The following is a 23,334-nucleotide window of genomic DNA, read 5'->3' on the forward strand; positions in this document are numbered from 1 at the left end:
TCCAAATGTTCTGTTTTATCTATCCCAACATGTGTTAACATTTACCCATCAAATACTTATCCAAAATACCATTAAAAAACAAAAATAAAACTGTTAAAGAAAGACAACAAACTAGAACAAGAGGCAAGCACACTTCCTATTTTGACCCAAGTATAATATCAGACCTTAGTCATAATCAAAACTACAATCTGGGAGGTATGACCCCACAAACTCAAATGGAACTCAAACTCTTATGCAGACCTCCAAAGAAAGTCCTATTAAAATCAAGGATCTAATAAAACCAGTTGGTTTAAATGGGCCTTAAGGCCTAAGTTTAGATTGCTTCTGAGCACTACACCATCACCAACAAGCAACCTATCAAAGGATCAAACTATAGGCTAATTGTGTTTATAACTGCCAATTTCCACATTCATCCCAAATTAAGGAGGAAGAATTAGCTTCCTTCCCTTGGTATTTTGATTTTCAAAATATTAAGTCTTTCCCATAAATATTGAAAGGGGGGGGTTTTGGAAACTCTGTTATCTGAACCAGTTATTTTCATTAGACATAGGTTCTGGTTCTGATCTCCAAACACTGGGCTGGACTCCTCTACATTAATTAAAAATATAGGAAGGACATGAATACTTCTCAAAAACATAAACACATATGTAATACTTTTTAAAGTCTTGAATTTATTATCTCTATTAGAAAGCACTGTAAACTGAAATACACAATTTAAAGAGGCTATGTGAATATCTTAGTAATTCTATCATGAAGATATGCAAACTAAAATATTTCTTTGGAAAAAGGTGGTAGTTAAGAAAAACCAGCTTGCAAAACCCTTTAAAGAGTAGAGAGAAAAGACATCCATTCCTCTATGCTACATAAATATGAGGATGATAATAAGAAAGAGATTGCAAGGATGGAGAGAACACTAAAAGAACACTATAAGATTTCTTCAGAGGCCCTGGGATTAAAATGCATTCTCCTGGACGGTGTCACTGGCAAGCTAGTGTATACAATGACTCCTTTGCATTAGATTTAGTGTCACATTAAAAAACAGACCATGTAAATTTTCTGCTGAAAAATGTTTTTATCTGGATCTTGCGAAAGTTGTTTACATATAGAATGAAATAAAAACATAAAGGGATGTTAGAATGAACTAGAAATAAAATTAGTTTACTAACCTGAGAATATATATTTAAAACTTATTTGAGGTGTTTCAACTTAAGTGAAATTATATTAAACAGTTATATTAACCACCATACCACTACTCACTTTGATTACAGCAATGCAGCCTATATGGGGAGAACTTTGAAGACTGCTCAGAAACTGCAACTGATGTAAAATGTATCAGGTCCTAGATTAGTAAATCAAATCAATTGTATTCTTAAAACATCTGTTTTATGATCACCACAGATTACCAATATATTTCCTGGTGCAATTCAAAGTGATGGTTTTAACATATAACCATGGCAGCAGGGAAGAAACATCTTCTTCACATAGAAGCAGCCTAACTTACCCTTTGTACACATCATTTCATCTTTTAATGATGCCTCAAATACACGAAGGGACTGCAGGTAGCATTTTTTGCTTAGAACCCTCTTATTCCAGTGTTCTTCTGGAAATTAGGCTGATGCTTTCTTTGGCAGCCTTCTGGAAGCTATTAAAGACAAAACCTGTTCCAGAGTGGCTTTGGGTAATGAATTGCAACCTCTGTGCCTAATGTATTATGATAGATTTGTGTTTTATTTAAATACCAGGTTTTTACTGTTTTATGACGTAAACTGCCTTAAGTTGCTTTCTCAATCCAGGGGATACAAATGCAATAAATTATTAAAGAAATAAAGTTAAGGAGCCATGGAAATCAGTATAAAATTATTACTTGTTTGCTATAAGATGCAGTTTCAGTCTATAGCCTATTAATGCTATTAGAGCTATTCAAGAATAAATGGATTGTAAACACTCTCTTACTTCAGTATAAAGGATTAGTTTAATTAATATGGCTTTATCGAATGCTTCCAGTTTTAATTGTATTTTTCATGCAAAAACCTAAACGTTTCTGAAATTTTCATAAAAGATTGCTGGAACAGCTCAGTAAATACTATTTTTCTCATACATACATATTATTCACAAAATATGAAAGTCAATGTTAAGTAGATCACATGTAATAAATTGAAGTGCATGGTTGTTTGGTAAATCACCACTGTCAATTCTTGACTCCATATTAATGACAATCTAGGTAGAATTTCTTTAATTGACAGCATGTAATGCTTTATTTTGTTAGCATTAACATATCATGGATCCTGTTCTTGTTTTATTTAACCAAAAGGTTTGTAAATGTACAATATTGCAAATTAGACCACAATAAAGTGCATCTAAAGTTGTATTTCTTTTTTAAAAGCCATGGCCTTTTAAAACAGCAACATTCTTAATTAAGATACATTGCTTAGTTGGGCATGAACTTGTCCTGCAATCATCCCATAACTTTAATGTTAAATAGCACTTGACTACATGAATTAAGCACACAATGGAAAAATCAATTTAAGAGATCACAGTTGTATTAACAGAATTTTTATGACTTATTATGTTTCTAGGTCAAGGTTGTAAATATTATAAAATTGTGAATATTTTCAGTCATTTCTGAAAAGCTTGTAAATAGTAAAATGTATTTAAATAATGGATCAACAAATATTTGCATGATATATGTTACCAGAAATAACTTTGCTCAGACTGAGGAAGTGCTTTGCATTAAATAATAAAATGACAGTTGTCTTTTTTATACTTTTATGTCTGCCAGTTAACCCAAAATACATATAAAATGTAGAATTTTATTTGCTGTACACCTGATATAGAAATATAATACTAGCAGCTGATTTCCCAAAGTTTTTTTTAAAAAAGCCAACAATTTTCTTTTACACTACATAGAAAAAAAATTAAAATTAAAACATTTCACTGACATTATTCTGCTGTATTTTCTTACTTTGGTAATTTCAGATAAATTGCACCAACTTTTGAGATCTGATTGCAATATAATAGCGGAGTTAAATTTGCAACAGTAAAGGGATATACACTTTCCTCTACCCACAGTCTAAATAATATAGTTACAGTGCCTTTCACAAATAGAATGTGTTCATGTTGGTTTGGTTTTGAACCTCCAGGGAAAAAAAAAATCAAGCATCAAATGAAATGTTTCTCTCCTCTCAAAAGTTTAAAACAACATACCGACACAAAGTTATTTCAATGTGAATTTTTGGACCACCTTCCTTGATTGCCCCAGCTAATCCATCCCAACTGCTTAACATACATTATTTTATTATGCTAATCTGTTTGGACATGACAACATGTTTAATCAAGCATTTAGGCTACAGTGGAAACGTATGCAACTCTTATTCATGAAATGTCTGCAGCAAAACTACTCTTCATATTAAGTGCCACAATCATCTTATAGCTTTGCATTTTTAATACTTCAACTTTTTATATATTTTCATTGTTGAAGAAATGATATCACAATTTCAAATCAAAGTCAACACTGCAGTGAGGAGAGCTTTTCTACTTTATTACAAAGAGAAGAAGCCTTTATGTGGTCAGAAAATACAAGATTGATCTTTTTTTTTTTTTCTCTTCCTATGAAACGCTGCTGTTCAAACAGCCAGAGTGAATTGTCTCAGTTCACTTCGTTAAGTCCCATCACATTCACTTGGGTATGGATGTCCTTGGCTGCTGAAATCTGGCCCTTTAGTGCACAGGGCGACATAGACGTCCCCTGACCAGCAGTTCCAGAATGTCCCGTTTTCATATATTGCATCCATGCACACCTCCTAAAAATGAGGTACAGCAGGGCAAACATTTTCCAAAATAGATGTCATATATATAATATATACACATTCGTACATACATACCTTTATTCATGTGATGTCCAAAAATTTAAAAAAAATGTACACATTTATTACAAAATCGTAACAAAGACTGGACAGTGTTTTGCTCATTCTGGAAAGATGAAGCTCAGTTAACACACAACTTTGGAAATGAACCATAAGTTGTGGCAATATCTTTCTTCTAAACAGATATTCTTGCATTAAGTTGGCGAAAACTGCCTTTTCAAAAACTGAAGGGGAAGTAAAATGAAGGAAGCAGACCTTGCTCATCTTTCCAAATGAAATACGAGAAGGATCTTCACATAAAAATGCACAAACATTTTTTTTATTACCAAGAGTGCTACAATGAACAATGCAAATTTTATTGTCTATTTTGTTTCTTTTTTCCTTTTTTTTTACATTTTGGAAACTAAGTAGTAAACTTTTGTCAGTGTACTTGCTTGTCTTTACAGACCCAAGCTTGTCTGCTGGCAAAAAAATAAAAATAATATAAAAAAAAAAATCCGACCCTGCTCAAACTAAAGGAAAACAAATTATAAATTTAGTTGTTGGGCAGCACATAATTAGTAAGGCAGGACTTCAAATGGTGACCCTTTTGCATGAACCAATTGCCAGATCCTCAAAAGGAATTAAAACCGGGATGCCTGAGCCACTTCAGTTTTGCAGTTATGCTGAGTATTGTGCTGAGACAGCCATACCCCAAGACAAGAGGGAAGTCTTCAGAAGGCTTGCTGAGCAGGGTTGTAGTTGAAAGTGGATGGCAGATGAGGCCGTTCTTCTAGTTTATCATATTCCAGATGGAACTCCTACAAACCCAAACAATGGTAATTATTCTACTATCAGCCAACAGGTCATTAGAATTAATGATTTGTATTAATGCACAATTAACCCAAAGAAAGCACTGTTTCTTTCAAATAAATAAAATAAACTTTCCCTTAGGAATATTAAATTAAATTTAATATTTAAAAAGTCACCATTTTTCAAAGTTTGCAATATGTCTTACGTTTATTTTATACCAATTACCATATTTTTCGGACTATAAGACGCACCTAAATTTAGAAGAGGAAATCAACAACAACAACAAAAAAGGTTTTTTTGCCTCTGCACACCCCATTTTCGGGCCTTTTTCAGGCCCATTTTTTTTGGCTTTTTTTGGCCATTTTCTAGAGTTTTTTTGGCCCATTTTTTGGCTTTTTGGGGGGCCTATTTTTGAGGGGGGGTTTTGGCCCATTTTGAACCTTTTTTCAGCCCATTTTTGAGGCTTTTTTCAGGCCGTTTTTCCCTCCAAAATGGCCAAAAAAGCTTCAAAAATGGGCCGAAAAAAGCCTCAAAAATGGGCTGAAAAAAACCTCGAAAATGAGCTGAAAAAAGGGCTGAAAACGGGGCATGCGGAGGCAAAAAAAATGGTCGGCGAGTAGGCAGGGCTTCAGCAATATTTTGTTTATAAGACGCACAGACATTTTCACCCCCTTTTGGGAGACAAAAAAGTGCATCTTATAGTCCGAAAAATACGGTACATGGGATCTAACTGCTGCTAGATTAAGTTTTTAAAAATGAAGAAGTCAAAACAGAAAGAGATTTGTATTAGTATTGTGAAAATACAATTCTGTGAGAATGCATTTGCTTCCTGTCAGATTTTCTGAATTTCTGCATATTTTTGCCAATGAATGTTATCAGAACTTAATGTTTGGAGTTTATTTCAAAATAAAGATAATCCAACATGATATGTGCCAATATGAAAAGTAATCACACCCTTATATTAACTAACTGATTACACCATCTTTAGCTCTAAATAAAAACAGCCAATTGCTTCCTGAAATTGGTGATCAGTCTCTCACATCACTATGTCCTAGTTGTTGTTGTTTTTTAATAGAGAAATATTTTAAATCAGTGACATGAGAGTTTTCTAGCATGAACTCCTGTTTCAGTTCGTGTCACTGCATTTCAATGAGGCTGCAGTCTGGATTTTGACTTCACCATTCCAAACCACTGAATTTATTCTCTTATTCCATTCGCCTTGCTTATTCATTAGGGATCACTGCCTTCTTACATGACCTACCTAAACTTCAGCTAGTGGACAGAATTCTTCAATACTGATAAAATTTTAAGCTTTTCGTAATTATGATAAATTCTTCAACTTCTGAGGCAGTAAAATATATTCAAGCCATGACAAGTCCACTTTCATGCCTGATAGCTGTGATATTTTTATTATAGAATACAATATTTCATTTCTGTAAACTGTAACTGAATTGACTGAATCAGGGAGGCAATTATTTTTCACATCTGCAATGCATATTGGATTATTTTATTTATGAAATAACTAAAGTCAACAGCAAACAATCTTTACTTGTCAATATATCCTCTGTAAAGCTTGGATAATATTTATCAGCAAAGATATGCAACCGTTTATAAAATCCAAGATGGATGAATATTTTCTCATAGAATTGTTTTTATAGGTCCAATCGTTTTAAAAGTACCTGAAAAGAAAACAATCAATAAAAATATTAATTGCTAGAAATTAGACAGAAGATGGCACAAACTTTTCTCTTTTTATTTTGGTATCAGGGATGAATCTCAGTAGAGGATAATATATATAGTTTAGGGTTGCTGAAGGCTGATTGGCTCTGGTAAGAGATTTATTTTAAAAAAAATCAGGTTCAAGAAAAAGAATGCCTCCCTATCTTCAGTGACCCTTGTGATAGAAACAAGTAGTGAATGGTACATATTCTGCAAGTAGCTATTTGCAGTATTGTTTTTACACATTTGTTATGCTAAGAACAAAATCAATTGCCATCTATTCCCACTAAAAGTAAAACATTTATCTTAAGTCATACTTGAAGAAGCAGAGAAAGGTATAAATTATAGTTTAACATGTCCCTATTAAGAAACATATCTTTGAATGGTAATTAAGTAATTAAGTTGTTTCAAGAATATTACTAGTTTTCTCCCATTGACAATATTATATTTCTATTACTTACACACAATAAGGACAATTTATTCATTTTATTAGCACAACTTATATATATATATGCCTTTCTATTTCCAGAAACTGAATGGCATATGGTAGTAAGTAACAGAATTAAAAACAAATTAATTAATACAATCACAACAATTCAATCCAACGGACCATTATTTGGAGATAGCGTAATCTTATTAACTTCCAAATTGTTTACAAAGAGCCATGTTTTTACAATTCTCCAAAAATGTAGTAAGGAAGCAGTGGACCAGTATTCTTCAGAAGGAAGGAGGCCTTCATCAAGAAGGCTCAAATCCAAAATCCCTGAAGATGGCATTCACTTTCTCCCAGATATTGCCAGAATACTAAATTCAATTCAGAGATATCCTAGGCCCTAAGCAATATAAGGCTTTGTGACACTTTCATCCAGAAAGTAATTGATAGCAACACAGCTCGCATAATACTGTTGTGACATGGGCACCATAACTACCTAGTCCAAATAGTTTTCAAGGTAGCTCCATCTACAGTAAATTGCAATAATCTAGCTGGTGACAAAGTGGCAAGAACATGTGTGGCTACAAGGACTACCAAACGAGGAGAGACCACAATCAATACACAAGATGAAATTGTGCCATGTTTCTCCTGGCCATAAAATCCACCTGCTGTTCAACTAGAAGCTATGACTCCAAAAGGACCCCAACTTGCAAGCCAATTCTATAAAAGGCAATCCAGAATAAAAGATGAACTATTTCTATATTCAGTCAGATTCAGCTATAACCATTCTCTTTGTAATTCCTAACCTATTTAGTTCTACCCTATTTTTCCTCCTATTTTCCCCCTAAAAATCCTCAAGCACTGGGTCAGAGCCTTCAGTCACTACATCTGTTATTCTCTTGCCTGGCTAAGGTGGAGACACATAACAGCATATTATCAATATGCTGTTTATTTGTCACTCTGTGCCAGCAGATGAGTTCTTCATTTTACATAGATGTTACACTGAGGGAAAGCAAGGACCAAATAGTAAATAAAAAATGGCTGAAAAGTGACCTCCCTTCACTCATCATCACTAACTGGAATTGGCCATTTAGGAAGGAGGATACGCAATGAAGGGCATGATAAATTATACCGAAAGCTGCTGAGAGGCCCATCAAGACAAGTCAAATTCCTCTATCCTGATCCCATCAAAGGCTATCAATGAGAGTAAACAATATGGTTTCAATCTCACATGGCAGTCTGGCTTGAATCCTGACTGAAATCAGTTGATTTGATATAGCCAGGTTCTTTGTAATTATGGTTCAATCACTTCTAATAAATGTCCCTAAAAAGAGAATGGTGTCTGAGAATGGCCAATTGCTAGTTCGAGCTATGATTTCTTGAGATGTAAGACATCATCCTCTTTTCAAGCGGGAGGCATCACTTCCTCACTCAAGGATGCATTTACCCAGCATTTTCTTATCTTCCTAAACTTTCACCAAATACCATAGATACAGCAATAAACTAATCTAACAGCACAGAGAATCCTGTTTATTTCTTCAGGGTTCACAGGTGCAAATCAATCCCTGATAACTTCACAACACAAAGCTTATATTACCTCAGCTGAATCTGCTCATCCCGTATCTGTTTAATTAAAAAAAAAAAAAAGCAAATTGAAAACAAAAAAATAAGCTTTATTTAGTAGGGAGTCAGGACATGTTTCTGACCCATAGAAATAAAAGATCAGTTACAGTTGAAATAAAAGCAACAATGCATGGAAACTGACCCAAGGCAACTGACATTAAATAAATTTAAAACATTTTTCTTCCACCATATATACATCTTCATTCACCTGATACAAATTTTTAGAACTGTAGCCTCAGATGTCATTGCATTTTAAACTAGTACTAGTCAGCATGTCTCAGTAAATAGAGAAGCCTGCTGAATAGCAGCAATTTTTTGCAATTATCTGTAATGTGTTTTCTAAACACCAAGATTGTTTACTAATCCAAAAGATTCCATACTCCCAAATAAAAATCTTTTAATGAAAAAACCCTACAGTAATAAAGAACATGCATTTTAAAGATCTATCTTTTAAAAAAATACCTTCGCTACTTTTCTCCAGTTAAGACAATCAAAGAAATAGTATGTCCCTCTCTCATATGTATTGGTTTTCATTGTTGGCTCCATGCCTGGTGCTCTGGTAATCCATACTCTCTCTTCTTTGTGGTATCTCCAGTCTCGATTAAATCTTTCGTCATCCAATCAGGAAAAAGAAGATTCTATTAGCTGGACTGATTTAAATTTTTTAAAAAGTAAAATTAGAATTAACAAAATACCTTTACCTATACAACTATATTAAATATGTTCTATGTGCAGCAATAGCTTATAAAAATATTTTAATACTATCATTTTCCTTGCAGCACTTAACCTAAATGTAATGGTAGGTTCATTGAAGAAAATATTTAAGTATTTAAAGTGGAGCTACTTGCCTTACAGTAATCAAGAGTTTTATAGAAAAAAGAAACTTATCAAAATTGACCATTTATAAATAGAGGAGTCTGCTGAATAGCAGTCAATTTTTGTGAGTATCCATAGTGTCTTTTCTAAACTTCAGGCATTACTAATCTAAAAGATTCCATATGCCTGACATAAGACTTCTGCACCATGTAAAGCATGAGAGAAGAAAGTCTATAAATGGAAAGTTTTTTTAAAAAAATTGAATAGTTTTTGCTTGAACTTTCCCATCACATGGCATACTCCAGTAATTTGTTTTTAAAAGAAAAGCTATTCATAATTTTAAAAAACTATCTGAATATCTTCTATGACAAAATTCACTAAAACGTGACATACAGCTCTACTGCTGCTAATAGTTGTAATACATCTCCTCCATTCATATAATAGAGATAAAAGAGTAGATCTTCCCCATAGCGACCAAGCTTTATTGCAGCCAACTGAAAAGGAAAAAAAAAATAGACTTTCAAAATCCAATTTAAGTTTTATTTATATTACTAAGATGATTAAAAAATAAAGATCTTAGAAATGAATTAATTCTTTGATGTTACATATATAGTAGTTGGTAAGAGAAAGAAAGGCTGCCAAACTGTTTAAATGGCTTCCCTAAATTTCCCCAAATGTTTATTCTAGTACCTATGTTCAGTAAGAATGGTAAAATAAACCAGGGAATCTCTGCCCATTAGCATTAAATCTAAACCAGAAGTACTATTTCTCAATAAACCAGAATCATGACCACCCACATAACTTAAAATTCTTGATAGTTAGGAGAGATTGAAACCAAACTTCTTAGTACCGATATAATTACAGACAAACCAGTGGTAAAGACTTCCCAGTCTGTTCACCTATTCTTCTGTCAGGCATAACTAAGTAGAGATGACTAGCAGCATCCATACTTGTATTATATTTGAACAGGATCTAAGAGAATGTGGATTATGAACCACTGTTCAAATATATATTTTTCTTTAGTGCAATAATGTAGTCATTAGTGTGTGAAGTATCCTACTATAATTTACCTATTTAGGAGAACTGAGTGAAGAATTAGAAAATTTTTACTTTAGAACTTGTTTCCTATACCCTTATAATTTTGTATTCTGCCTGTAGGTAATTAGAATTCTGGCCTTTTATAAAATAAATCTTCTGCAAATATAATTGTTTTGATTACTCCATCAGACTGCCATTTTTTTCATACATGCACATTCCGTAATGTGCGTGTACAAAAAGTAACACCTTTTTCAGTGGAAATACCAAAACTGTACAAAATATATAAGATTATACTTTTAAAGTAGAATTTATGTTAATAAAAATGTGTATCTATTCTCCCAAAATATTAACTAAGAGCAAATGAAGTGATTTTATTTAATAACTTTTTTAAAATGTAAAACTATTTATTAAGATACTTTATATTTTAAAGAAACTTCTCTAAAAAATAGAATAAATGCATACAACAATAGAGAAACATGTTTCAGTAAGAATATTTAGCAATTATATATGTATGTATGTATGTATGTATGTATGTATGTATGTATGTATGTATGTATGTATGGCATTGGAAACATTTTACATATATTCATCCAAAAAACAACCCATTAAATTAATATTACTGCAGAATGACACTTTATTCAGGTCATCAGAGGTTAATACTACTATATATACAGATTGTCATAAATATAACAGCCTGAGATTTTTTTTTTCTACTTTATTCTGTTAAGGGACCATAAAGTATACTCACCTTATCCCTAATGTGAATATTTGTTAAGTATTCAGAAGGAACATGGAAGTCTGGATAAGGGAATGAGACGTGATTTAATTCTTAACCCATGATACTGATTTTCAAGAATATTAAGAGTATATTAAGTTAAAAATAGATGTATTAATTGATCAACTTTACCTATGTCTTGAGGTCGACAGGGTGAAGAAGCCCAAGGTGATGCAAATTTGGGGTAAAGATTTCTGCACAGAAAAAAAAGATACTTAATTGCTAAAGATTATTCCTTCTCAAAATGCTGTTACTTCGAATACAAAAACAGAGGCTGGTTTGCGCACTATCTAGCTTAAATAAATTATCTGGATCTAGATTAATACCAAGAATTAGATAATACAATAAATACAAAACACCAATTAGAAATAGTGAGAAAATATTTAATAATATTCAATACTAGAAGAAATCTGTGATGAATTTTAAACAATATAGGATATTATAGCAATATTTATGTATCATTAAATTAGAACCTAATACTCAGTATAAAAAGATATGCCAACATGACTTAATTATTTTCACTAATTACTATATACTGTAATCCTCTCTTATCAATATTACCAATGCTTTATTGATAATAACAAGTAACTTTGTTAGATCCAAAGTAGGCCAGATGAAGCAATTAAATATAATTCTACATTGTGGTATAATGTTGTCATTGAAGAAATTATGCCATTATGTCAATACAACATAATACCAACTTTTGGCAATATAATAATCACATATAACGCAACTCATAATTTATTTTGAATTAATAAACTTCTGTCATTTGACTCTTATATCTTTGAAAGAATTGAGATGTTATAGACCACAGGTGTCAAAGTCGCGGCGTCACGTTGCTTTCACATGATGTTTCGTGACATTTTTCCCATTCACTTAGCTGGGGTGGCGTGGCCTGCGCGTGACACATCCGATCCACAGGCTGCCAGTTTGTCCCCCCCTCCCCCGGTTATAGACATTTCCTTCCTAAAATTAGTGTATTCAATTGATGTTTCACGGTGTTACTGTTTGTCATTAATTGTCATTACATTTTTTCCATTGTTGCAGCAATCAATTATTAACATGCAACAGTGCTGTCCAACTCCCGTCCCGCATCATGCGCTGGCCACGCCCACACCCGGTTTAGCGAAGGATAAGGGGTGGGGGGAAAGTCCCGATACATCACATAACACCAGTGACATGAGTTTGACACCCCTGACATACAACTATCAACAAACTATCACTTTTCTTTAGTCATATTATTTTTTGATGTGTGTCATTAATCATATGTCATATTAGTTTTTGATTGTGATTAAATTAACATTATTTCAATATTTGCAAAAGGTATATGTTGGAATAACTATTAAAACATGAATGAAATTTGTGTTTATTAATCTGATATAAGCTTAACTGGATCAAAGAAATGGTGCAAGCATACCATATCTGTGCAAAGCCTTTGATAGTCTTATTTTATTCATAAAAAGTGGTAAAATATGAGCACAATAATTTTTGCTGGACTCACAATTGGCTGAGAAACTACACACAAAAAATGCCCATTAATAGTTTCATTTCAACTTGGAAAAAAGTCTCATCAGAGTGCTACAGGGCTTGGGTCCTGTACTATTCAACATTTCTATCAATTAACTTGGATGAGGGAGATGAGAAGTTACTTAGCATGTTTGTAGATCATACGAAGCTAGGATGACCAGAACCACAGGGTGAAAACTGCAACTCAGATGCTATGTAATAAATAACTTCCTGACTGAATATGTTGCCAGCTAGTGAAAAAGGTTGTATATATGAAGTGATTTCTTTTTCACTACTGGTTTTGCACTGAGTAGAGACACGCTGGTTCTGTGGTTAGAACGGAGGCTTGATGATTGGCAAACCCAAGTACGAGACCTGTGTACTACAGGGCAGGATTAGCTCCCGCCACTTGCTCCAGCTTCTGCCCAGCTAGCAGTTCAAAAGCATGTAAAAATGTGAATAGATGAATAGATACTACTTTGGTGGGAACCCATGCGGGGAAGAGAGAGGAGCCTCCATTTGGGCATCTCCCAAGCAATGGGGACATCAATGGTGAATACCTCATGACCCGGAAGCACCCTGGTAGCTGCTTCCAAGTCCCATTGGCTGCCAAACATCTACTGTCTCTGACGCAGTAGACTCCCGGCTTTGTAAAATGACCTATACTAAATAAATAATGCACTGAGTAGAAAGTTGAGGTAGATGATTTCTAAGTTCCCTACCAAATCTTTTGATTGTACGTTTTGGGGATTTAGCAATCTTTCTGTGACCAGGAATTACATGGCTGAAAAATAACAGAAAATGTAATAAAGATGCAAAGTAATATTACTGTGGTTGAATTCCCATCTTCCCCTAATTTGTAAATTTATTGGAGTTTTGAGAAATGAAAAGCCTATTCATTTTTAATTTCTCTGTGCTCCAACCTGCAGAAAACTTGCACTATTGGTCAATTAACCACTGAATATCAATTGCACAAAGTTGGATAGTTCAGAAAGTACTTGTGAAACACAAATTGTCCCCATTATATGTAAATAGATTGAATAAGCATTCTTCTCAAAATAATGATAAACTAAGCATTTAATCATGGTGCCCCAGTGGTTAGAATGGAGTATTGCAGGCTAATTCTGCTGACTGCCAGCAGTTCAGCAGTATGATTCTCACCAGCTCAAGTTGACTCAAACTTCCATCCTTCTGAGGTTGGTAAAATCAGGATCCAGATTGTTGGGGGCAATATCTTGACTCTATAAACCTCTTAGAGAGGGCTGTACAGCTGTATATAAGTCTAAGTGCTATTGCTATTTGTATAGGAATATGATATAAGACTGACTACTTTTCCATTCCAGAACAGGTTATTTAAGTATATTAACTGGGTTTTTCCCATATACCAATATGGTTAGGCAATTCATACTGTTATCTGATAAGTAATATTAAATTCAGTGTAAACCAATAAAAAATATTAAAACTAAACATGAAAGATATAAGGCTTTATAAAGTTTGTCTGCAATACAAATAATAAGCATAGAATATCTTGTCAACAGCTACAGAGATATATCACAAATTTGTGGTTTTTCTGATGTATTAAACTGTTTTTTATGAATATCATCCCTGATTTATTAAAATCTTGTTGAATTACATATTAACATCCTGAAGCTAATTGCATGAATGTATATTTTAGAATAATTACATTTTTAGTTTACCTTAGTAAATAGTTTGAAAGTATGATTATTCAAAAATAAGTGACTACAGCTTGTAATTTACATTAAATAATGATATTAATTTGAAAATACTTACTCGGGAGAATTGAGATTGAGACCTAAAGTTGTTAAGTCACTTCCTAATGCAAGATGTACCATGCCAGGGTCTGTCTCTGCTGCCCTGATGAATGTTAACAAACCAATCATTCCAAACTGGTCTGTTACCATCCCTTGTGGAATGTTGGTAACCCGACCTAGAAAAACAAAAATCAGAGTATTATCTAATAATAGAGAACCAGTGTCATCTGAAAAATTTGTAAAAAAACAGCAGATTTAGTAAACATACCGTCAGGTAACACCTGAATCCCCTTTTTCTGCTGGTTATTGTTCTGCGTTGTTGAACTTTTATCTCCAGGAAATTTTGGACCATCTGAACTAGAAGATGTTTTGCCTGATGTATTCAAATTCTGTTAAGAGACATAAATGGAAAAAATCAGTATAAAAATTGTAAAACAAACAAACAAACATGACCAGCTAATTTAGTTAACTAGTGTTTACAAAATAGCACCCTCCAGGAGTTTCTCTCATCTCTTATATTTGTATATTTATATAGACTTATGAAGTGAGATCATCCATATATCAATACATTGTTAGTAACAAACAGCTTGTCCATTATGTACAATTCAAGGGTGACAATAGATAATAATGTCTGGGATTACTAATGGTTTTAATGACAATAAACTGAACTTCAATCCTCCCAATATTAAAGTTCTGTTCAGGGAAATGGTGTTCAGCCATTTGATGTATAGGTTTCTAATCTAGGTTCTGTGCAAAGCCATATGTATTTTACTAGATAAGGTAGACATGCCAAACAGACAGACTATGATTAACACCTTCAAATTCTTAAGTATGATTGAGGACTCCAAAGACCTTATGAGAACTTAAAATTGATATATAATTTATTTATTTGACTTTGCAGACCCCCTGAAAAGATCTTGGAGACCCACAGAAGTCCCCAGCCTACACTATGAGAACTGCTATCCTAAAGCATTTATCTGAATGCTTTCCTTTAACCAGAAGTGAAGCAAATGGAAATTGGGCAAATTTCCATTAACAAATACAGCACTGCATTTGAAGAATGTTGTTCCCAACTTTGCTAATTATTTCTGTTATTTGATATGGTTGGGCAAGAAGGACTAGTTTGCTTTATTCGTATTCTTTCTCTCTCTCCCCCCCCCCTTCTCTCTCTCTTTCTTTTCTTTCCCATCATTATTTTTACAAATAACTCAAGGTAGCAAACAACTCCAACACACCTTCTTCCTCCCATTTTCTCCACAACAATCCTCTGAGGTGGGTTGGGCTGAGACAGTGGCCCAAAGTCATCTAGTCAGCTTTTATGGCTAAGGCTTTTACCCATGATTTAACTGCCTTCTTAAAGATAAATACATATACATACATACATACATACATACATGCATGCATGTGCATGTGTGAATTGTTTTTTCTTTAAATTACAGCAAACTTACAGGTTTACTGTCATCATTACTTGATGTTGGATCTTTGTAGTTGGAGCCTGGTAATGCTGGAAAATCTTCATTGTGTATTGAAAAGTCCTGGGTTTGCTCATTTGCTGGTTTTGTTACCATCCCAACTATATTTGGAGATAAATACACCACACTGAATTATTTAAATTGTAATAGTTTTCATTTTCATTTTATTTCAATTTATTTACACTATTTTATTATTATGGATTTTAATTTCCATGTTGAAAGTGAACCTCAAAATATCTGAAAATTAAAGAGACATAAATTGAGTAAATAAAACTGTACAATTCGATAGTTAAAATTTTCACTAGCATATAATTTTACTTTAACAAATATAGAAAAAGTAAAATATCCATTTCAAACCTTCTATTTGTAGAAACAATCATGAATTTAGATGAATATACTGGCTCTATTCAGTTTTTTATTTTTTTTAAAGTAAAAAACATTGTAATTTTTAACTTGTAAATGTGTAAATTAGGTTTTAAAAAGCACTAGCAGTTAATTATTTGTCAAAATTGTTTTATTACATTACTACCATAGTAGTAATGTAATAGAATATTACAAATCATTTGTAATATTCTAAATTGTGTTAATGATTTACAGTAACTAAATGAAATGAAAATATAAAACTGTAGTAAGAAAATATATGGTTGAACTACTAAAACTAATTATATCTAAGCCCAAAGGTATAGTTTATGCATGCACATGGGATACACAAGGTAGAGCTAGACAAAATGGCTATATTGGTACAGTCCCCTCATGCTGAACCTTTGTAAGTTCAGAGGATTGTGTGAAGGAATCTTTTCTTATTCTGAAATTAGCTTGCCTTGATTCTAAGTCTTTGCCTTCTGTTACTCTTCCTTGCGGAGAACAAGAAAAACTATTTATATTTACCTTTTAGTATTTCATATGCATTACAATAAGATCTTAATCTATTCTGGGCTCCTACATTTATCACCACTACTCAATATAGCTATGCCATGATAACTAGGACATCTAGATTTGCCTCCTCTAGCCTCTCTGATGAGTCCCTGCATTATTATTTTTATTTTTTTGCAAAGAAATCTTTTGCTTTGCCATTGCCTTCTTCCTTGGACTGAGAGAGTGATTGCCTCAAAGTCACTCAGCTGGCTTTGGGCCTAAGGTGGGAATAGAACACAGTCTTCTGATTTTTAGTCTTGTGCCTTAACTACTACATCAAATTAGTTTTCTAGGTGCTGGTGTCATTTTAAAAGGTGTTGGTGACTACCTTTAAAGTCTCACATGGTTTGGGGGGTGATTTACTTCCAGAACCACCTCTTCCCACTCATTTCAATGTGTTCTACATTCTGGCAGAAGAGACAAGCTGTAAGTATCATCGGTCAAGGAGTATCAGACAACAAGATCTTGAAGAAGATCCTTTTATGCCATGGCATCTGACCTCTGGAACATAATTCCTTACGAGATTAAGTTGGCCTTCACCCTGCTGGTCTTTTGTAAGGCCCTGAAGATCTGGTTTTATGTTCAAGCCTTAGGTACCAGATATGTGACAGAGCCGGTGTACTGGTTGTGTTGAAGGATTTTTATGATTCTCAAACAACTGTATGTTTTATTTTTGATACATTTTAGAAATATATTTTTATTTATTTAAAAGTTGGGAACTACCCTGAGTCATACATATGAGATGGGAAACTGTATGAACCAAATAAATAATTGGGTTATAGAAAATTGTGAGAAAAGCTGACAGGAGTAAAGACACTAAAATAAACCCACACCATTTTATACTTGTGTGTTCAAACTTCCACTCAATTCTATGCATTTACTAATAGCAAACAAGTTTTGGGGTGGCAGCTAAATAACCTACAAACAATTTTCTTTTAGGAACCTTCATTTCTCAGGCAAAACACAGATTAAATAACAATAATTTGGGCCAAAATTTGTTTAATTCTTCTAAAATTTTAAATTTTGTATTGGGATGTTTTTTATTCTTGGCTGTGCACCGCCCTGAGTCCAGCAGGAGAAGGGCGGTATAAAAATTTAATAAAATAAAATAAATAAATAAATAACAAAGTTTAAGTTCAGCAAAAGATGTTATTAATGCCTAAGATATCATATGATCAATGCTGCAAAGACATCAGATTCACACTCACCATAGGGTGCCCTTCCAGCTAGAGGGTTTATTAATGGAGTTGGATTTCCACTTCCTTCCCTTCTATTTCTGTCCGCTAGTGCTGGAAAATCTGAAAGATCCAGTCCTGTAACATTTTCACTGCCATCTAAAAGAAAATACGTTGTTTTCAAGTTTATAAATGTCCAATAATGTATTTGGAGAACTATGCATACACATCATAAATAGACAATTCTGTAGAAACTTAATGATAATTATATTCCATTTCTTCCAAGTTACGATACCTGTAGCTTGGGAGAAAGAAGACAAGGGGTAAAGGAGAGAGAAGGAAAGAGCAAGTAGTGATTTAGCCCTCTAAAAGAAATAAGCTTAAAAGAGAAGTATTAGCCTTATGCAGTATTATGCACATGATACTAAAAACAGAAGAGTTCAAATATGTTTATATCTGCTGGAAATCTATCTATGCCAAGAGTCAGAGGTCCAAGAAATCCCTGTCCTATCTTGCTGCCAACTTCACTTGTCAGAAGATGGTAGAAAGAACAAACGGATATGATATCCCAGACATAATCCTTACCAACAGGGAGGAATTGAAGAAGTGAAGGTGACAGGAAGGTGACAGGAACCTTGAGAGAAAATGGCCATGTTATCCTTGAGTTCATGATATCAGGGGGAGGAGGAATAGAGAAGAGTCAGACTGGATTTCTGGAGTATACTGGATTTCTTGAATTCAGACGGAAGGTAGGAGGGATCAGGCTTGAAATCCTGAGGAGAAAAGTGTCTGGAAAGAATGGGAAATCCTACTAAACAAGGTACCGAAGGCACAATTATAAACAATTCGTACCAGAAGGAAAAACTGGAGACATCTTAAGAGAACATGTGGATACATTTATACTGTCTAAATGTTAAAAAGAAAAAGGGATATGGATACAAAGTGGAAGGAATGGCAGTAAGAAAGGATACAAGGCAGTCAGCAGAAACTGTTCAAAAAGGCTACAGTGCAGAATGAGCTGAGGCTTGCAAAGAAATACTTCAAACAACAAAAAGGCTTTTTGGAGGGGGTGAGGTGTACATCAGAAATAAAAAGGCAAAATAAGGTCTGCTGTGAGCAGAAAGAGATAAAATTGGTGATGGATGATGGACAGAAGGCAGAATTTTATGTTTTATGTGTCTACTTTCAGAAGGGAAATTAGGCCTTCATTGGCCATCTATATTAGATTGGAGTGTAGTATCAAATGCGCTCTGTACTAGACAATGTGCTTTTCAACATTTTTAATAATAACCTAGATGAAACTGAGGGAATGATGATAAAAATTTCTGATATCACAAAACTAGGAGGAATAGTTAATACTTCAGAAGAGAAAGAGAAGATCTAAATAGGTTTGAACACTGGATCAGAAATAAACAGGATGAAATTTAACAGGAAGAAATGTAAAAACTTGCATCTGAGAGAGGCACAAAAGTGTAAGATGGGAAAGTTCATGTGAAAAAGATCTAATAGATATATTATATAAGCCAGCTGTGTGATGAAGTGTTGCTGAAAAGGTAAATGCTATTTTGGAACATATTAACAAAAGCATATAGTCCAGATCAGGAGAAGTAATTTTTCCACACTACTGTATTTTGCATAGTTCTGGGCATCACAGTTTTTTTTAAAAAGACTGATACATGGGAGTGCATCAGAGGACTAAGATGATGAAAGCACCAAGCCTTATGAGAAACAGTTAAAAACTGTGCATGTTTAGCCCACTGAAGAGAAGACTGAAGTACATAATAGCAGTCTTCAGGTTCCTAAAGAGGAAATCTATTATCCCATATTCAGACAAGATCTGAATTAATGACTTGAAAGTACAGGAAAGGAGAGTCAGGTTAAATATTACGAGAAATTTCCTGGCAGTAGGAATTGTGAACCGGTGGAATAGCTGCCCCAAGAAGTGGCATGTCCTCCTCGCTGGAGGCAGGATAAGCATCTGTCCAAAAGGCTTTAGCAGATCCTGCACTGAGCAGGGCATAGAAATAAATGATCTCAATTATCCTTTCCAAATCTATGAAAACCAACAAATACTTGTGATCCAAAAACTACAAGATATTCACCCTAGCCTTTTGTTCCTGAATAGTGTAAGAATATCTACTAGCTGGGAATAAGCAGACACTTTTTTTGCTTAAATTGTAGCAAATTTGAATTTGCCTTTGATTTTTTTATTGTATACTGCCCAATAACATGATCAAATGAGTTGGGCAGTATCTAATAAATAAATACAAAATGCCTATGATTCCAGAATTGTTACATTCTGCTTTGTTCAGTTTTGCATATACTATACATCTATGACAACATATGAATTAGTGGATTTGGTTCATAATTAAAACTGGAGGGCAAAGGATATAAGGGGCTATGGAAAAACTTGCGAATCACTTCTTTCGCTTATGAAAATGAAGTCTACTGAAGACCATGAATATCTATACAAATACTGGGAAAGTAACATAAAATACACACACAATAAGCTTCCAAATGAAACTCTAAAGAATGAGGATTTAAAATAGGCTTACCTGTTCCATTAAAAATATTACTTGATAAAGAGTTATTCATTCCAAATGCCTGATTCCTATTCATTCCAAATCCAGACATGCTAACAAAAACAAAAACAGAAAAAAGAAAAGTTTACATATATCTTCTAAATAATCCTCTAAATAAATATAGATCACCTTAGTTTGACATGCAGGAGATGAAAAAATTATGCAAAACTAGCATGTCACTCGTATTGTCTGTTTTTTATATGTTCACTCCTCCTCAATGGATCAGTTTAAACATAATATAAAAGAATAGCTTGGCTTGATAATAGAGCCAACCAGCAATAAACGGTTGTCATACGGTTGGTAGCAATTGCTTCTCATTTGTGAATAAACACTCTCGCTAAAATAGGAAGTGAGTTACTGACTCCAATTGGAAATTAAATTCTGTTTTCTAAACTGGAAATAATCTAGGATGATAACCCATCTATGAACTCTTGATGATTATATCCCAAACACAGATAGGAGCCGGATGGAAGAGTCAGCCCATAAATGTGATCCAGGAATTATAACTTCACTACTGCAACCTTTAACAGGACATAGCCGCACATTGTTATGTTAATGACCAAAAGATGCCAAGAAATATAAACTGAATTGGTATAAAGCATTTAAAAATTAACATTTTGTGTGTTCCAAGGCTATTGTTTGAAACAAACTGTTACCATAAGAAATGTTGGGCTGATACTATCTGTTACAAAACAGAATTGAAAGTAAAATGCAGCTCTGAAGATATATAAAGCATGATCAGTCCCACAAGCTTTTAAGAATCAAAGAAATCCAAAACTTCTTCCAGAAGTTACAACAGTACATATCATCTTGTGTGGCACAATCTTTACATGGTTTACAAACAATAAAGATACTTCCTTAATATCACATCTCATAATTCATAAGCAAAGTGCTATTTCTACTTTGTTTTTCTTTCTGTTTCTCACTGTCACCAACTGTTTTTTTTCCATGTAGCCCTTTCTTTTTTATATAAAAAAACAATTCAAGAGGAATATACCACTGGGTTTATTTGTACCACCTATGCTTGAGAAAGGACTTAGCCATGAATATAAGAGTATATGTTTATTAATATGTTGTCCATAATAGATCAGATGCAACACAAATATTAATTTAATCATTTAACTGAAAATGGATCTCTAATTGGTAAATTAGAGACTCCGGGGGGGGGGGGAGTATTAGAAACAGGAGTAACTCTAACTCCATTTACCTGTTTCTTAGAAACATTGTATTTGATATAGATACTTTCCTAAACAAGTGTTAATAGTTGCTATTGTCAGTCAACAAGTAACCAAGACATACATTGAGTTAATATAATGAGGGGGAAAAAAACCTGCCTTTTACTTAAGGGATCTAAAAGAAGGAAAATTAGACCATGAATTCCTATTTAATATTTGCTTTCCCCCCCCCCCAATCTTTTAAACTCGGATTGGAAAAACGTAATGAAATAGAGAATCTAATCCAAAACAGGCTTCAGAAGTCACATATGACAGCAAATAATTTTGGAAAGAAGATTACCGTATTTTTCAGAATATAAGACGCAGCTTAATTTTTGGGGAGGAAAATAGGGGGAAAAATCTGCCTACCAGGTATTCATCTGTCTAGCGTCCTTAGTCTGGTCAGCTTCAGCACATTAGTTTGCTGGGCTTTTTATCCCCTGCTTGGGGATGAAAAACAGCTTCTAAGGCACAGCTGAGAGGAAGCAGCAATCAGAAAAGCAGGCAAATCACGGGGAGATCGCTTTACTCGGCTAGCGCCTAGTTAGGGCTGAAAAAAAGCTTCTAAAGAACAGCTGAGAGTTGGAGTAAAGCATAGAGATCACTTCACTCGCTAGAGCCTCATTAAAGCACAGCAGTGCGTTAGGACTGAAAAAAAGCTTACATTCGTAGTATAAGACGCATCCAAATTTTCAGCCTCTTTTAGGGGAGAAAAAAGTGCATCCTATATTCCGAAAAATACGGTAGTTTGTAAGACACAAGGAGTTTGCTCAGAACTAAGGATATTATATCATTCCAGTGATGAAAAAACTATAGCAAAACACAATTTACCTGCCTGATGTACATTTTGAAATATGCTCCACTTCTTTATCAGAAAAGTAGTGTGCATAGGAATAGAGAGGAATGAAAACGGAAGCTCTTTGTGTAATGGAATGCCCTTCATATAACATAGGATATATCATCCTGAATTTATCATACCTGTTCACAGTAAAAGGTTGTCGAGAGGGTTGTTGCTTTGGCATACAAATTATGCTGGGTGAACTTCGATTAGGACTGCCTAAACCTGAACTGCTCATGCTGTTTGTCCTGCTGGGAATTCCAATGCCCTGACCAACCTGGGAGTGGTTCATCATATTCCTAGGATTCATAGGCAATATACCCCTGAAAAATATGATACAACAATAACGAATATGTCAGCATATCATTATTTCTACTTTGTCCACTTTCTAAGTGGACATTTTATACACACATGAAACGAGTCATTTTATAATGAAGACCACCAGTTGTCCATTTTTTTCATTTGTATCAATAGTGATTGGTAGTGTTTTTGAAATTTCTGATTCACACTGAGCTCCTAAGTTCAATTAGGCTTGGATATTTAAAAACAATATAGTGCTCAAGATTATGTTCCATGAAAGCTCTACATGGATTTGGAAAAATCAGTATGGGCTTAATAGGCTAGAACTGTTCCCAGACTGTGCACTATGGTGCCCCAGGATGCTGCAGCAAACTCACAATGATATTGTATTACTTAATAAATAGAACTGTTAGTAAATTCACTGCAGGTCCCTAAGCTTCTGTTAGAGAACAGCCAGGGCTGCTGAAATTCAAGAAAGTCCCAGAACCCCTAAAATAATCC

At 33.9% G+C, this 23,334-nt stretch overlaps 1 protein-coding gene across 13 annotated transcripts in view; it reads right to left on the reverse strand.

The window, feature by feature from the left end:
• Positions 1–3,517: 3,517 nt before the first annotated feature.
• The window catches only part of CNOT2 (CCR4-NOT transcription complex subunit 2), a 68,816-nt gene continuing 48,999 nt past the window's right edge, over positions 3,518–23,334 (reverse strand). For all 13 annotated transcript variants that reach the window (XM_060694654.2, XM_034403045.3, XM_087874102.1 and 10 more), the window contains 11 exons: positions 22,674–22,856; positions 20,455–20,534; positions 17,933–18,058; positions 15,786–15,910; positions 14,606–14,726; positions 14,357–14,513; positions 11,192–11,253; positions 11,033–11,082; positions 9,640–9,740; positions 8,893–9,037; positions 3,518–4,663 (listed from right to left, as the gene is read on the reverse strand). In XM_060694654.2, the coding sequence (XP_060550637.1) occupies positions 4,577–4,663; positions 8,893–9,037; positions 9,640–9,740; positions 11,033–11,082; positions 11,192–11,253; positions 14,357–14,513; positions 14,606–14,726; positions 15,786–15,910; positions 17,933–18,058; positions 20,455–20,534; positions 22,674–22,856 (1,237 nt within the window). In that variant the 3' untranslated portion in view covers positions 3,518–4,576. The remainder of the gene's footprint in view (positions 4,664–8,892; positions 9,038–9,639; positions 9,741–11,032; positions 11,083–11,191; positions 11,254–14,356; positions 14,514–14,605; positions 14,727–15,785; positions 15,911–17,932; positions 18,059–20,454; positions 20,535–22,673; positions 22,857–23,334) is intronic.

The sequence above is a fragment of the Pantherophis guttatus genome, chromosome 7 (assembly GCF_059756535.1).
Source record: "Pantherophis guttatus breed Tessera chromosome 7, ASM5975653v1, whole genome shotgun sequence".
Classification (NCBI taxonomy): domain Eukaryota; kingdom Metazoa; phylum Chordata; class Lepidosauria; order Squamata; family Colubridae; genus Pantherophis; species Pantherophis guttatus.